This window comes from Hyperolius riggenbachi, chromosome 4 (genome assembly GCF_040937935.1).
Source record: "Hyperolius riggenbachi isolate aHypRig1 chromosome 4, aHypRig1.pri, whole genome shotgun sequence".
NCBI classification, from domain to species: domain Eukaryota; kingdom Metazoa; phylum Chordata; class Amphibia; order Anura; family Hyperoliidae; genus Hyperolius; species Hyperolius riggenbachi.
This window is the reverse complement of record NC_090649.1, coordinates 238803196-238820156: the sequence shown is the minus strand read 5'-3', so window position 1 is coordinate 238820156 and position 16961 is coordinate 238803196. Positions and strand designations below refer to the sequence as shown.

Sequence of the window (16961 nt, the reverse complement as noted above, 5' to 3'; positions counted from 1 at the left end):
ACTGATTTATTTATGGACACAACTTGTATGTGTTATTATTTCAGTTTGATATCAGTTTCCCACTAGCTTGTCAGACAGATCCTGTGATATGCTTACCATCATTCATAGTGGTTGCCCTTGCATTTAGCTGGTTCAGTGCTGCCACTGATTTAGTGCTGTTCGCCAGTGTTAGTGCATATGTCAGAACTGACAAAGTATAATTGCTACTAATTCCTTCATCAAAACTTTTCTCAAGATATTGTACAGCTTTCTGGATGTTGGCCTTGTAACGATTCTACAAAAATAAATAATGAAGATATGAGAAAAGATAAGGTGCTCTTAAAATACCACAAGGACAGCCTCAGGCGTCATCATTTTTATTGATACAATACACAAAACTATTTTCAAGAGAAAGGAAAAAATGGGATTATACGCTGTGTGCACTACTATTCATTACGTTATTAATTTTAACTGTTCCAGCTCAGACTTCTCGGTGCAAGGCATGCAGTCTGAGCAGAGGATGAAAACCTGATTATCTTGCAACCTTACATCTAATATGCCAGATAGACAAGGTGCGGCTTCAGACGTAAATAGTTCTGCATTGATGATTTTGTTACAGACTGAAATCATTCAACCAATTGCATTCTATACTACAGTATATACTAGATTACACCTACCCCATAATAGTTGTCTTCTAGCAGTGAGGTCACTATGTAGGCAGTGAGAGTGGTAGGACCATTCTGCCCCCCTTGAAGTTCCTTGTGAATTACACGCCCGGGCTCAGAGAATTCACCTGTATTCATATTCTGAAACTGAATCAGCCATTCTACCGTCAAACTTAGCACATCTGGACTTATGTATATGAAGGGCCGAGCTTGAAGAAAACATTTAAATACATATGCTGATAGCCTGTAAAAAAACAAAAAAAAATTCAGTTTGATCAAAAATAAGCCTCAGTTGGCAGAACTCGTGCTGTAAATTCTAGGAATGCTTTGATCCCTCTCTACTATCAGAAAATATAGAAACTGAAAGCAGAAGTCCTCTGTTATTGTCTCACACTGCCGCTTGTGGCAAGTAGCCATAAATCCACATTACAGCAGAACTAATTAGACGCAAGGAAATGTAACAAAAAGAAAGAAAAAAAAATGAGTTAAAACAAATTGGCCTGAAGCACTTGCAAGACTCTAAATAAATTGTCTGCTAAAAGGTTAAGCTAGGAAACCAAGCGACATCTTGGAAAGTTACTGCCAATACAGAAGTATTTATTCGTGTACCATTAATCCTAATTAATACAGTCGTTTGTCTAAGTGTGGTGTAATTTGTACAGTTTGATTTCCTCACCAGGTACTTCCAGAAGCATCTGAGTTTCCAAATGCACTAAAGGAAGCATCATATCGCTGATACTGTAACTCTCTCTGATACCCTAAATGTATAAAAACACAGGTCATTATTGGTAAAATATCACAGCAAAAAAACAAAAAAAAACACATTCTTTACACTCTTCTTCATACTTTATGTATGTCCTACCTTTATTTTCAGACATAGAAGGTCATTTTCCTTGAAGATATATTCCCTTTTTTTGGTATTGCTGATGCCTGATCTAACCAATAGAAAGGCTGAGATCAAAATATAGGGCCTCTAATAACAAACCCAAATGAAGCCCATACAAACTATATGCATGGTCCAAAAAAGTGTTTGGTGCTTATTGCTGTGTTGCATAGATTATTCAAAACAGGAAAAATAGGCCCCCGAGGTGTGGTGGAAAAAAGGGTGCTGCCATAGGTTACAATGATAAAAGCTGCGAGTAGTGGCAACAGGCAGTAATTTGGGCACCTGATAAAATAGTGGGCAATAGGGGGGGAGCAGGTTAATGGTTAGGCACCACTGGGTTAGGATTAAGGTTAGGCACCACCAGGGTAGGTTAAGCGGTAGGCATCAATATAGGAAGGGTTAAGGCTTATGTATCGGTAGAAGGAGAGTTAAGAGTTAAGCATAGGTAGAGGGAGGGTTCTGTGTGAGAGTAGGGTTAGGTTAAGTCATAGTACAATATTGGTAAAGATTACCGATATTTTATTATCAGAATTAAGTTGTAAAATATCGGTAATGTTACTGATATTCTACTAGCGGCAATATCTATCGCCCTTTTTTCAATCAATCATTAATAATTGCCCTTTGGCAGAAATCTGATTGAAAACTAATCGTACTGCTACTTCTGCTAGAGTTTTACCACTCTTGCCACACTACAGCAATGCACATCTCCATACAGAGACAGGTAAGAAAGACAATACATTAACTGTGGCCTGATCATCTTTCAAATCCTGCCTACAGTGCATATCCAGTACCATGTGATTATCACTTTTTAACTCCACTTACTGAGGTGCTATGTAGATTCAAGCTGTATTAAGGACTTCTGTGACCTTCCACTACAATTAATCTTCCACACGTTCTTGTGATAACTATCCTACCACCCCTGTGGAGGTCCACAAAGATTTTTAATTTTTTGGCAAGAACTACGGTTTGAAAAAAATAAATAAAAAAAATACCAATTTCATGAATTAATAAGTGAAAGAAAATGTAATTCATCCACTCATCTGTAGAAACTAGTTAATTGAGTTTTTATGTTATTCCTTCCTTTGCTAATGTGGGAAATTGAATGTGAGGATTTGGGGCTGAGGCTCAGGAGATGAGCAGGACAAAAATAACCTGCCATTGCCATGCACACAAATTAGTGAGACACGGAGCAGAAATAATGAGTTATGTATCATAACTGTATAGCTAATACTGGAAGCCCGACACCTAATGGTCTGTAGGTATCAATGGAAAAAATGGGGATGAAATGAGAGAAAAAACTGCAGTTCTTCCCAGGCATAGGAAGAATAAAAAAAGAAAGCAGAATACCCTAGAGGTCTAAAGAGGAAACAAACTTACTGGTAAGTGGTAAAGTGTAGTCAGCAGCATGGAATGCTAAAGACAGATTGATAAAATGGCACAGAGTAGCATATTTTGGATTTGACAGCTCTAGTGGGTCATTAACCACTTTCCTGTGGTGCTCAAACATGGAGTTAGTTGGGAGTAAGTTAACCTGAATTTGTTATTCTCCATCTTCCGATGATCTTATTATAGACACGCAGAAATTATAATCACTAGCTGTACAGTCCCTTTCCCCAAAACCCTGACAAACACAAACATGTATAATTCAAATACTTTTGATATTAAGAATCTTGCACAAAACAGCGAAATGACAAATCACTCAATCTACCTAATAACTATCATGTTTGGCGCACAGGCGGCTGAGCAATAAAATATACTGCAACCTCTGTAAGGTTAACTCTCTATTTTCTTGTCCACATAGATATGTGACCTACTATTCATACGCTCGTTGTCTGTGAGGGATGTGTTTGCATGTGTTGCTAGTGTAGAGATCACTGATTAAAGAGACACTGAAGCGAAAAAAAATTTATGATATTATGATTTGTATGTGTAGTACAGCTAAGAAATTAAACATTAAGATCAGATACATCAGTCTAATTGTTTCCAGTACAGGAAGAGTTCAGAAACTCCAGTTGTTATCTCTATGCAAAAAAGCTATTAAGCTCTCCGACCAAGTTGGTCGTGGAGAGGGCTGTTATCTGACTTTTATTATCTCAACTATAATTGAAATGTTTACTTTTCCTCTGCCAGAGGAGATGTCATTACTTCACAGACTGCTCTGAAAGACTCATTTTGAATGCTGAGTGTTGTGTAATCTGCACATATTATAGAATCATGCAATGTTAGAAAAAACACTATATACCTGAAAATAAAAGTATGAGAATATTTTCTTTGCTGCTAATCTTCTAGTAATTATTCATAGTACACAACCAATTCACTATATCATATTTTTTTTTTTCGCTTCAGTGTCTCTTTAAGACTGGTCTTGGTGTGAATTTGGAACTCACCTAGATGTCTGTGGATATGTCGAAGCAATGTTTTATTGGAGGTAATGTGTGAATGTGCTGACTTCATGTGAAAACCTATGAATACCTGCCTTCTTTCATTTATAGAGCTACAACAGGGACATCTTGCACTCTCTGGGAGCCTTGCTGTCTAGCACATGCCCCTCCAATGGTCATGGTTTCAATCTGAAGGCCACACCCTGGCTTTGTTGCCTCCCACAGCGCACTTCAGGAAGATGAAAGAACAGCAGTCCTTCCACATTCCCTACACATATTACATTTTAAGAGGAAATGGGAGAGGCAGGCTATGCCATACCCATCCCAGACCCAATGTACTACCAAAAAAGGATAAAGGTGAATGTAGGATATCTAAACAGGGGTCTCTTTGCAATGCTATATGAATAAACTGGCCTTTTTACATTAAAAGACTACTTTATGCCTTGCTTACGTCTTCTTTGGGTTAGGAAAGTGGGTAGCAAGGGAGGGAGCAAGGTTGAACGTGTAACAGTTATAAAGAAGATGGGCATAATTTAAATTAATGCATTTTGTGCTACATAGGTAACCAAGCAGGTACTCTTATTCTTCAACTGGCATGCGCAGAGAAAAATAGACCAGAGTAGCATACTATGTAAACACTCAGCAATACAAAATACATTTTTTGACGTATTTTCAACACAGTGGTATGCATTCTTACACCACAGTACACTGATCATGCAAAGTCTGCATTCCCCTACACTCACTCTATATGATAAAATTATTTAATCCTTCCCAACTGGCATTTTCCAGTACAGGCTCAATGTCGTCACAGTCAGACATAGAAAAGTATGGCTGCCACTAGGGATGCTGTTGTTGAATAAAATCCGACATGTCACCCCCTTTAGACCAAAGTGTTGGACTAAGTGCTCCGTTGCTGCACCATGTAATTTAAATATTGTGTGGGTGTGTTTGGGCTCCCTGCTAGGGGAGCAGTTGCTGGATCTCGTCCGGCCCAGCGATAGCCTGTGTGGATCAAATCACCTTTAGTGCCGCGCTGCACAGTGTAATATAGTAATTACATGGGTGCGCATACAACAAGGGTGGAGCTACACGCCGTTAGCTGGCGCTCCCCCCGATCACCACACAGCAGCACTCCCGCGATCACCCAGGTGCCCCACACACACACACACACTAAAAAAGTTAGTGCTGGGGAAATCACAATAATTGATTGGAAAGGGTTAAGTATATTCCTTGGTGTCACTCTGTCTCACAGAAGCCTGCACGAGTCCCCAGGGAGAAAAGCACTATAAAAATATTATTGTTATTGTTATTACCTTGTTCCATGAAGCTCATAGCCTTTTGTCTAATATCTTCTTTTATTTGATTGGTTGCTGTTAAGTATAGGACAACATAAATGTTTGGTGCAAAACCAATCATATTTTGCTCTCCACAGCCATATGGCATCATTATAAGAGATTCAAGACCATTTATAGAAGGCCCAAGAATATCTCCTGTGAAGACATAAGACATTATATTTAGACCACATCCATTGTTTAGTAATCAATCCATTGTTACTATAAATTGTCATAATCTCTGGACAGCTTTAAATAAAACCATAGGCAACCTGCCCATGCTGGTTACATAGTTACTTGGGTTGAAAAAAGACCTAATTCCATTGAGTTCAACCAGAAAATATTGTACAACACAAATCTGAACCCTTGCATATCTCAGTTGATCCAGAAGAAGTCGAAAAACCCTTACACGACTTGGACCAATTGGCCCTAAAAAATCCTTCCCGACTCCAGATGACAATCAGATAAATTCCCTGGATCAATGCCACCAAGAATTACCTAGTAATGACAATCATGGATTTTTCTCAATGCAAGAAAATTATCTAAGCCCACATTAAGTGCAGATATAGAATTTGCCATAAATGCTCCCTGTGGTAACACATTTCACATTGTAATTGCTCTAACTGTAAAGAACCCTTTCCTAAATAAATGGTAGAACATGTCCCCTAGTCCCCTAGTCCTATGCAAAAATCTAATCTGCCAAGATTTTATATTGCCCTCTGATGTATTTATACATGTTAATTAGATCTATTCTACCAGACTAAATAAACCTAGCTTATCCAACCTTTCTTGGTAAGCAGGGACGGTTCTAGACAGGCACATATGAGAGGGCAGTCAAAAATGTGAAGGGGGCATCATGTTTAAGTAAATTTTGCAGCGCGCGAGGTTGTGTTAAAAAACGGAAAACAGATGCATTCAAATTGTACTTTTCCAGTGTAGATTGAACTGACACTGAGGCTAGATTCACAGTGGGACGTTGCGTTTTGATGCCACGTTAAAGTCGCACCGCAAGCTTACAACGCAACGCGCCAAAAAAGTGGCAACGCAGCGTTACCGTCGCATACAGCAGATACAGTAAAAAATACAGGCAATGAAAAGTATGCTTCCAAGTCATTACTGAGCATGTGCAAACAGTCCAACGCAGCTAATAACGTGTATAATGCACTGCATGCAGTACTTTTACTTAACGTGCAGCGTTAGTCACTAACGTAACGTGTGCACTGTGAACAGGGCATTGATTTTTCATTGCAGTGAGTTATTCTGCGTTAAATGCTGTTTTAACGCGCGACTTTAACGTCCCATTGTGAACTTAGCCTTAATCTTTTTCTATTAGAAAAGTACTAGACTAAACAGAACCATTTGCTAAAAAGCAAACCTTGGGTTATGAACAAAAAATAATTTTATTAAATTAAACGTCCTTAATTTTAAGTGTTGATAGAGGAGAACATACTCCTGGGTGGAATAGTATTTTCTATAGTATTCTCTATGGACGCTGCCAAATGTTTTCTAAATACTCAAGATTTGGGGCCACAAAACACTGTATATAATTCTGTTTTTCTCTGTTTGATCTGCAATATCCAGTGGAAGAAGAGAGTTAGAAAAAGAAGCCACTTTACAAGGTACCCTGCCACAACACTTCATTTACCCATTCAAATAAGACGAAGCTCTCATGACAGAAGTGTAAGCAATGTTTATAGTAAGTAAATTTTAATGCTTAAAAGATTCCAAAGCTGAATGCCGCTTCCTCCATTCTCCTCCGCCCCTCCTTTATTGGGCAAATGCCCCCCCCCCCCCCCCAGCCACTTCCTGGTCGGCCATACCGGCATTAGTGCACAGGCACTGGACTCGGCTGTGCGCGTCCTTGATTGCATGTCCAAGGCTGGGAATGATCTGCACATGTGCAGATCATAGTCATGACGTCATGCGCATGCACAGAGTGCTCACAGCTGTGGGTATGCGATCAAGGATGAGTGCAGCTGGGCCAACCCATCTGAGCAGGAAGTGGCTGTGGGAAGCATCTGCCCAACAAAGGAGGGGGGCAGAGGATGAGTGATGGACATGAGGACTACTCCACATACATGCCTGCTCCCCCCATTTTTACTTTTTCATTCAGTTCTGGTATTCTTTAAATACTAATTTTGTCCTTAAAACACTATTTGGCAAGAATTGAAAATGCAATACATACCAGACACAGTAACAAAAGACTCTTCACTGCCTTGTACCAGATCACTAGGGAAGGTGAATGAGAAGTTCCTTAACACTGTCTGAGGAGCATTTGCACTGCCATTAACCTCAAAGAGTACAGCCTGTGAATAGTACTGCCTCACTCCTTCAGCCTTTAGGAAGCAAAAAAATACAGAGAAGCGATATTGTAAATATCAGTAAAAAAATAATTTAGAAGCGACTATTTTACTACTTCTAAAGCCAACTCTGGAACACAATATTTTAGTTTTAAGAAATTTGATGTGTATTTCAGGGTTTTACTGCTTTCTTTGTCCCCATATGGAATATTTCCATTCAAATTCTTTTTGTGGCACTGATTTGGAACTGTGTTGCTTCAGTATAAATTGTCAAAATCAAAATAGTGCGTGGTAAGAAAATCTTGACAAACGCAAGGAGTACGCAGAGTCAACATAATATAATAGAAGGATCAGAAAGTCAGAGGAGCACCACCCCCAACTTCTTCCTATAGCTCTGGTTCTCAGCTCAGGAATGAATCAGATACAGTAAGGCTGCATTTCCACTTGTGCGGTGCGAATCGCCGCGGTAAAAATTTGCATGCGGGTCTATGCGAATTTTCATGCGAATTCTCATGGATGACAATGTATGCGAATTCAACCATGGCAGTCCTGGTGTGCTTTTCCATTGTTTCTATGCGAATTCGCATGAAAATTCACATACACAAACCTCATGCAAATTTCCTATTAAATACATTGTATGCGATTCGCATAGCGGTATGTGCAAATTTTTTCTGCACAGAAAAACGCAAAGGAATCCTGACAAGTGGAAACAGTCCCATTTACTTGTATTGCTATGCGAATTTGCATGCGAAAAACGCATGCGAATTCACGATAGTGGAAATGGGCCCTTAAACATGCAAGTTCAGTTACTCTTTTAGGGCCCGTTTCCACTATCGCGAATCTGCATGCGTTTCCTGCATGCAGATTCGCATAGCCAATACAAGTGAATGGGCCTGTTTCCACTTTTCAGTTTTCTTGAGCGGTTTTCTGTGCAGGATTTTTCTGCACGGCAGAGCCCTCAGAATTCGCCTGCACGTGGAATGCATGCGAATCGCCGCTAATGTATTTAATAGGGAAATCGCCTGCGGCTTTGGTATGCAAATTTTCATGCAAATTTGCATGCGAATTCTCATGGAAATCAATGGAAAAGCACACCGGCACTGCCATGGTTAAATTCGCATACAGCGTCAGCACGCGAATTCGCATGAAAATTCGCATGAAAATTCGCATACACCCGCATGCGAAATTCGCATGCAAATTTTTACCACGGCAATTCGCACCGCACAAGTGGAAACGGGCCCTAACAGCTAGATTGTTGGGAAAACTCAACAGAAAACGGTAATGGACAGAGGTTTATCTGTTACAGTCATACAGTAGAATATATATTGAAATCAACAAGGCTGCTTGCAAAAAGGTCTGTTTGTTCTTAGCAGCCAGGCAGATTATTTTTTTCAAACTAATTTTGTAATCTGTGGCTGAGACAGTACAAATGAGCCATTGCTTTACAGTATACAGGATCTTCTCAAAAATTAGCATATTGTGATAAAGTTCATTATTTTCTGTAATGTACTGATAAACATTAGACTTTCATATATTTTAGATTCAAATACACACAACTGAAGTAGTTCAAGCCTTTTATTGTTTTAATATTGATGATTTTGGCATACAGCTCATGAAAACCCCAAATTCCTATCTCAAAAAATAAGCATATTTTACCCGACCCATAAAAGAAAAGTGTTTTTAAAACAAAAAAAGTCAACCTTCAAATAATTATGTTCAGTTATGCTTCCAATACTTGGTCGGGAATCCTTTTGCAGAAATGACTGCTTCAATGCGGCATGGCATGGAGGCAATCAGCCTGTGGCACTGCTCAGGTGTTATGGAGGCCCAGGATGCTTCGATAGCAGCCTTAAGCTCATCCAAAGTGTTGGGTCTTGCGTCTCTCAACTTTCTCTTCACATTATCCCACAGATTCTCTATGGGGTTCAGGTCAGGAGAGTTGGCAGGCCAATTGAGCACAGTACTACCATGGTCAGTAAACCATTTACCAGTGGTTTTGGCACTGTGAGCAGGTGCCAGGTCGTGCTGAAAAATGAAATCTTCATCTCCATAAAGCTTTTCAGCAGATGGAAGCATGAAGTGCTCCAAAATCTCCTGATAGCTTGCTGCATTGACCCTGCCCTTGATAAAACACAGTGGACCAACACCAGCAGCTGACATGGCACCCCAGACCATCACTGACTCACTGACTGTGGGTACTTGACACTGGACTTCAGGCATTTTGGCATTTCCCTCTCCCCATTCTTCCTCCAGACTCTGGCACCTTGATCTCCGAATGACATGTAAAAGTTGCTTTCATCCGAAAAAAGTAGTTTGGACCACTGAGTAACAGTCCAGTGCTGCTTCTCTGTAGCCCAGGTTAGGCGCTTCTGCCGCTGTTTCTGGTTCAAAAGTGGGTTCATGCTTCCATCTGCTGAAAAGCTTTATGGAGATGAAGATTTCATTTTTCAGCACGACCTAGCACCCGCTCACAGTGCCAAAACCACTGGTAAATGGTTTACTGACCATGAAATTACTGTGCTCAATTGGCCTGCCAACTCTCCTGACCTGAACCCCATAGAGAATCTGTGGGATATTCTGAAGAGAAAGTTAAGAGACGCAAGACCCAACACTCTGGATGAGCTTAAGGCCGCTATCGAAGCATCCTGGGCCTCCATAACACCTGAGCAGTGCCACAGGCTGATTGCCTCCATGCCATGCCGCATTGAAGCAGTCATTTCTGCAAAAGGATTTCCGACCAAGTATTGAGTGCATAACTGAACATAATTATTAGAAGGTTGACTTTTTTTGTTTTAAAAACACTTTTCTTTTATTGGTTGGATGAAATATGCTAATTTTTTGAGATAGGAAATTTGGGTTTTCATGAGCTGTATGCCAAAATCATCAATATTAAAACAATAAAAGGCTTGAACTACTTCAGTTGTGTGTATTTGAATCTAAAATATATGGAAGTCTAATGTTTATCAGTACATTACAGAAAATACTGAACTTTATCACAATATGCTAATTTTTTGAGAAGATCCTGTATGTTCCTTTCTGTTATGAATATATGTGATCTTTGACTTCATATGAAAAGCTGACAGCCAGGGGAAATGGGACCTATTAGCTTGTGGGGCAAACAGAATAGAGTAGTCCTTAGAGGAGTTTAAAAAAGTGGGTGCTGCCATAGGTGTCAAATATTATGTGACAAAGTTCCTGTGCTGCAGCTTGTGCTTACTTGAGTGTTTCCTGCTTTTAATTTCCTTGTTGTGTCTGAACTTACTCCACCATGTGTTACAGCTTTTTAGCTTACTCTACAATATATCCTCAGCTTCGTAGTATTTGTGAACCACTTATGGAGGTAGGGATCACCTCTGACAGAGATTATACCGAAGACTGCTGGCAGATATTGGGATCCATCTATGACTGATATTATGAGCCACCTATGACCGCTGGCTGACATTGAGGGTACACTGATGACTGCAGGTTGATATTGGGGGGCCATGTTTGACTGCTGGCTGATACTGGGGGGCACTTATTGGTACTGGCTGATATTGGGAGCCATCTATGACTGCTGGTCTATTTTGGGAAACACCTATAATTGCAGACCGATTTAAGGGAATATACATGACTACTAGCTGATATAGGAGACCACCTATAACTGATGGCCTATAGTGGGAGCGGGGTCGTAACTTTAAGCAAAACTGTGATGGGTCCCCCAATGTTCACACCCTTTCCCTTGCCAACCCCTTGTGAGTCGACCCTCACAGCCTGGGGGCCCATGTTGCAAGGGTCATAAAACATGTGTGGAAATCATATTCTTCACACCCATAGCAAGAGCAGTCCCCAAACATCTGATCAGAAGGTTGGACCCCTTTATCAGAGGAAGTGAAGTACTATTTGGGGCCCCCTTACAGCTTTGGCCCCCCAGCTGTTACAGAGGCTGCTCCACTGTAGTTATGCCCCTGATTGGGAGCCACCTACAGCGGTTGGTTGATATAGGGGGTCACTGGACTGCTAACAGAGACTGAGAGGCAACTTGTAACTGATGGCCAAGGTGGGGGTAGCCCTGTAAGTGCTTTCAAATGTAGGGGTTCCGATAAGGAATGCCAGGCTGCAGTGTCATTTATCTGACAATTGCTACTGTGTTGCTTCCTCTATAAGATGCAATGCCTCAAAATGCAGCCTTCCCAGCTGCAACTCCCCCAAACTGTTCTCCAATCACGAAGAGGGAGACAAGGCCGGGAGGATGTGTTCTCAGACATTGCTGCCAAGTATCACAATTAATCTATATCCCACAAAGGGAGGCAGTTTGAGTTTGCGTCCAGCCACACATGGAAGTGACAGCTGGATTAGTAACAGTGGAGCCCTATAAGCATATACAAATGCCTCCCAAACAGCCCCTTTCAAAGGAAAGAGAAGTTACCAGGGGTAAAATGGCACCCTACCCCCTGGGACTGTACTCACATGCTGACAGTCTCTATCTTATTTTACAGTTTTGTGTTTTATGATTTATGAAGTGACATTACACAAAACAGTCTTTCCATTTAAGAAAAACATCATTCTGGAGTTACAAGAAAGTAGATGAACAGCGCTAAAATCCATAGCTGAGAGGTACATTTTCCCAGCTACACTATATAGCCTGCATCTATAAAGCACCACAATGGTGTTTTTTAGTCATCACCCCCTTGGAGTACTAGTTCCAGGCTAGAATCCCTACCAGTTGTATGTTCATTCTGTGTTTGTCTAAGTTTCTTCTGTCTGCTCAGGTCTCCTCCGATACCCCCCAAAACATACTGGCAGGTTAATGGAACCCTCTAAATCTGTTTCTAGACTACAGAGCCCTGGACTGCAGAGATGCAAGACAAGAGAGCTAACCATCTAGTTGCCTATTAAGAGCATGGATTTCCGATTAATATAAATGCCTATTTATGACAATTGCACTTCACAGTGTTTCTGCAAATATGGGCGCGCACCATAGGCCATAATGAGAATTACGGCTATAGTGTAGCTCAGTGACTAATTTGGGTGCTGGCAATAGCCGGAGCTCAAATTACAAATAAAGGGGGTAATTCGGCCACCGGCAATAGCTGGTGCCCGAATTACGTATTCCCCCAAGTTGGACAACTCAGAGGGGGAATAGCATTAACACCACACAGGAGTTTGCCTGCAGCATGCAGCAAACAGGGTGAGCTGTCTTTCGGCTTCACCCAGTGCCAAAATGTGGTTGTGGCCATATCAAATGTACGTCATTTCTGGACTGTAAAGAAAATTGTAACTTACCCTCACTACAATGTATCGTCTCAGAAAATCTGAAGCAACATTTGATGTGGCATTCAGAGTAATGGTAATGTTGCCCAGTACTTTTGGCTTTATTGGATAGAGAACTGTTGTTCCATCCTCTTTGGGGACAGTCACATTGCGCTGACCTGCTGCAATACTTGGATCGTTGTTAGGTATAATTACATCAAATGAATTACTGGATTCCAGTGTGACTATAACCTAAAACACATGAAACACTTAAGGTTAATGTGCCGGAGTAACATCCATATTTGCTATGTTGGAAAACAGATAATACATTTGCAAATGATGTGCTTAGATTCCTCAGAATCAAATAAAAACAAACCTGCATGTCTTCTTTTAAGGAATTTGACAGTACAACTTCCATAATAAATAGTTCACCCCTTATCAATGAAGTTGGCATGTTGATTGTAATGAACAAAGGTTTCAGCACAGTTAGCTAGGGAAGAAACAGAAATAAAGAATCATTACACGTGAATCTTATAGGACATGATCAGGTCTCCACAAAGTAATGTACAAAAATAACAAACATTTAAAAATGTGGTACTTATGTCATTAATTAATTCATCAAAAGTATACTTCCTGCAATGGATGCATGCTGCTGGGAGACAAAGAACTTATTCAGGTAATTTTCTCCTGAGGTGGCTGGATTGTGTAATGGTTAATGGTTCTGCCACTGACACAGGAGACCAGGGTTCAAATCCCGGCTCTGCCTGTTCAGTAAGCCTGCACCTATTGAGTAGGAGACCTTGGGCAAGTCTCCTTAACACTGCTACTGCCTATAGAGCGCGTCCTAGTGGCTGCAGCTCTGGCGCTTTGAGTCCGACAGCAGAAAAGTGCGATATAAATGTTCTGTGCTTGTTTCTGTGTTTGTCTTCTCTCAGGAGATGTTTTTAAACATTATAAAATACCTTTCAAGCTCCCACCCCAAACAAGTAAAAATAAGTTTGATATTACTTTTCTACTTGTTTTGCAGTATTTTGTAGATAAGATGAACATACATCTCCTTGGTGTAAACTCAGGAGAAAAGGTAACTGAACCGTTTTTAAATAGCTGCATTCACAAGCTTTGTGACACATGTTGTTACTGTTGCTCCAGAAAATACTGTCCTATACTCTATGGGAGCCAAGCTGTCTGGACTAAATACTGTGATGAATAATAATAATATTTTTATATCGCTTTTGTTCCTGGAAACTCAAAGTGCTGTGACCCTGGATTCTGCAGTCTCAAGGGTTCAGGAAAAGAAGTGGATTTTTAGCATTTTCATAACGCTGTCCAAAGAAGGAGCCTTTCGTAGGGGCTGTGTATGTGAACCAAATGTTTTTAAGTGGATCCTAGGAATGACCAAATTTGTCTTATTTGGAGAGCAGATGGTGCATGGAGGGGCATAAAGTTCCAATTGATCCGCTATGTATTTAGGTCCCATGTAGTTTAGAGCCTTGAATGCAAGCAGGCAGATCTTAAAATTGATTCTCGATCTTACTAGCAACCTGTGACGAATTTGCAGTACTGGGGAGAAGTACAGGAGGGAGGAGGTTAAAAGGTCCGTGCTGCAGACTGTCCTTGGTTCTTTCATGCTTACTCAACCCTGGAGCTATCCCGGATCTATCTGCTGACACGATTGGACCACATGGGTCACATGAACACATGAATAAGCTTTTAAGCAGGTATTTAGAGACTATTGTATTTTCAAATGCTGGTGTCTATGGGTGCTATAGAGGTGAGCATAGCTAGCAGCACATCAGGGAAAAAATAGAATTACTAGAACTTTGTTTTAAAATGTTAATGTACTTATACTTAGGTGTTGGTTGAAATGTCTTCAAATAGTTTCAAATTAAAAGCGCTTGAATCATTGATTATAGACCTATTTTGAGCTGCATGTTGTCATCAGGGCATAACTATAGTGGAGCAGCCTCTGTGATCGCAGGGGGACCCATAACTGTAAGTAGGCCCCTACTATTACTTCACTCCCTCCGATAAAGGGGTCCATCCTTCAGATCAGGTGGTTTTGTGACTACACTTGTTATGGGTGTGAAGATTACGAGGTCCACACTTGTTTCATGACCCTTGAAAGATGGACCCCCAGGCTGTGAGGTTCACAAGGGGTTGGCATTGGACAGGATGTTAACACTGTGGAGGGGGCATCAAAACTTTGCTAGGGCGCCCCATGATTTATAGTTATGCCCCTGGTTATCATAGGCTGAAGCAGCAAAAGAACAGGACTTCATAGCTTGAAGTGGAAAAAGATCTGTATTAGATATATATTGATAGTTTACCCCATCCATAAATTATGTACCAGCATCAGTGAGCTAAAAAGTTTAAGAATTTAAGAAGTTTATGCAATATTACAATGCTGTAAATAAGAAGTAGTGGCAAAACCCCTGAAACAATAGGAAGGGGAATTGTTACTATTTTTGCAAAATGCAATTTTAATTATTTTAAAAAAGATTGGTTAATTGTGTGTAAGATTTTATATTATATTTAGGATTTATACTTCTCAAAAATAACAGTATACAGCTTGCAAAATTTCTAAAAAAAAAAAATGTAATGAAAAAAATCTACATTTATTGATCAGTTTTCAGCATTTCCAAAAAAACACTACGTCTAGGCTAAATCTGGGAACATAAAATCAGAATTAGAAATATTTCTGAAGCTGATAGTTACCTCAACAGGTCCATCAGTAATTCCAAATCCAAGTTTTTCAGAGATGACAAAGGCAGTGGCCACCCACGTAGTATTCTTGTTAGGTGCCTTTAATGGAAGGCTAGTTGTTGTTATGTTTGAGCTATTGAAAAACATGGTACTAAGTTAATAACAAAGACCAAACAATGACTATCTATTTGTGGTTAAAGGGAACCTAAACTGAACTAAAAAAAAAAAGAATTTCACTTACATGAGGCTTCTACCAGCCCTCTGCAGTCACCCTGTGCCCGTCCTGTCCTGGAATGATCCTCTGGTCCCCCACAGCAGCTGAATTTCATTTTCAGCAACTGGGCCCTAGCCGCACACCTCCTCAATCAGGTTCCCATTGCCCAGAGCATCCTGTGCATGCGCAGTACAAAATTTTCTCCCGGTGTAGGGAGTGTGATCCACGACCGCGCAAGCGCAGTGGCTATCTACTGGCCCAGTTGCCGAAAATGAAACTCAGCCACTGTGGGGGACTGGAGGATCGTTCCAGGACAGCGCGGGCACAGGATGGCTGCAGGGGGCTGCTAGAAGCCCCAGGTAAGTGAAACTCTTTTTTTAAGTTCAGTTTAGTTTCCTTTTAAATAACAATTAAAACAAACATTTGATTTGTGTATGACCTACAGATCCCCTACGCCTAAAGCTAATTATTAAAATTGACCCTGATGAATGTTGTGGTATGAAGGCATATTAGGGCAGATTTATTATGCCTAATGCGCTGGTACAGCACAAGTTAAATGCCATATAAAATTACCATGGCTTAATTATACCGTGCACACGCTACTCTCCCTACTGACAGTGTAGCGTGAGCTCCTTAGCACCAGCCGTTCTTTCCTTCTATTGCTCGATAGTGATGTATCGCCACCGCGATACTTCACTAGCACGGCCGTTACTACATTTATTTACGTGCATAAGGACATTTAACTTTGTTTCAGCGCGTTAAGCATAATGAATTTGCCCCTTAGGCCCTTATTCAATTCACCTTTTCTACTAAGTTTTCTTGCAGGAGATAACTTCTCACAGAACCTTGCAATTGAAAAAGTACCAAAAAGTAAGTGAAAAAGTGCTGTCAAAATTATCTTGAGTACTGGTATGTTGGTGGCTTCAAATGCATTTTACTGAGAGAAGGGGCTCGATTCACAAAGCGGTGCAAAGTGTTAGCACCATGGTGAAAAGGCCCTTATCACGCCTAAAGTCACTTTAGGCATGATAAGAAGAAACTCGCGCGAAGTTGCCGCGCGTACGCGCGTACGCGCGTACGCGCGTAAGTGCGCACGCAACACCCGACGCTTCGCGCGAAGCTCCCATTAAGCCCTATGGGACTTTGCGCGTGCTCTTACTGCTCTTACTGCGGTGCGGTAACTTCGCGCGAAGAGCAGGAAAAATCGGTGATAACTCAGTGGTGAAAAGGTCATCACGCCTAAAGTCTTTTAGGCGTGATAACTGGGTTATCA

The 16961-nt window shown here is 40.8% G+C and overlaps 1 protein-coding gene across 1 annotated transcript in view; it reads right to left on the bottom strand.

The window, feature by feature from the left end:
- The window catches only part of LOC137571815 (CD109 antigen-like), a 121672-nt gene that overhangs the window by 25607 nt on the left and 79104 nt on the right, over positions 1–16961 (bottom strand). Inside the window, 8 exon segments of the mRNA XM_068281493.1 lie at positions 97–274; positions 657–888; positions 1321–1402; positions 5225–5401; positions 7428–7578; positions 12805–13023; positions 13148–13261; positions 15487–15607. Coding sequence (XP_068137594.1) covers positions 97–274; positions 657–888; positions 1321–1402; positions 5225–5401; positions 7428–7578; positions 12805–13023; positions 13148–13261; positions 15487–15607 — 1274 coding nt within the window.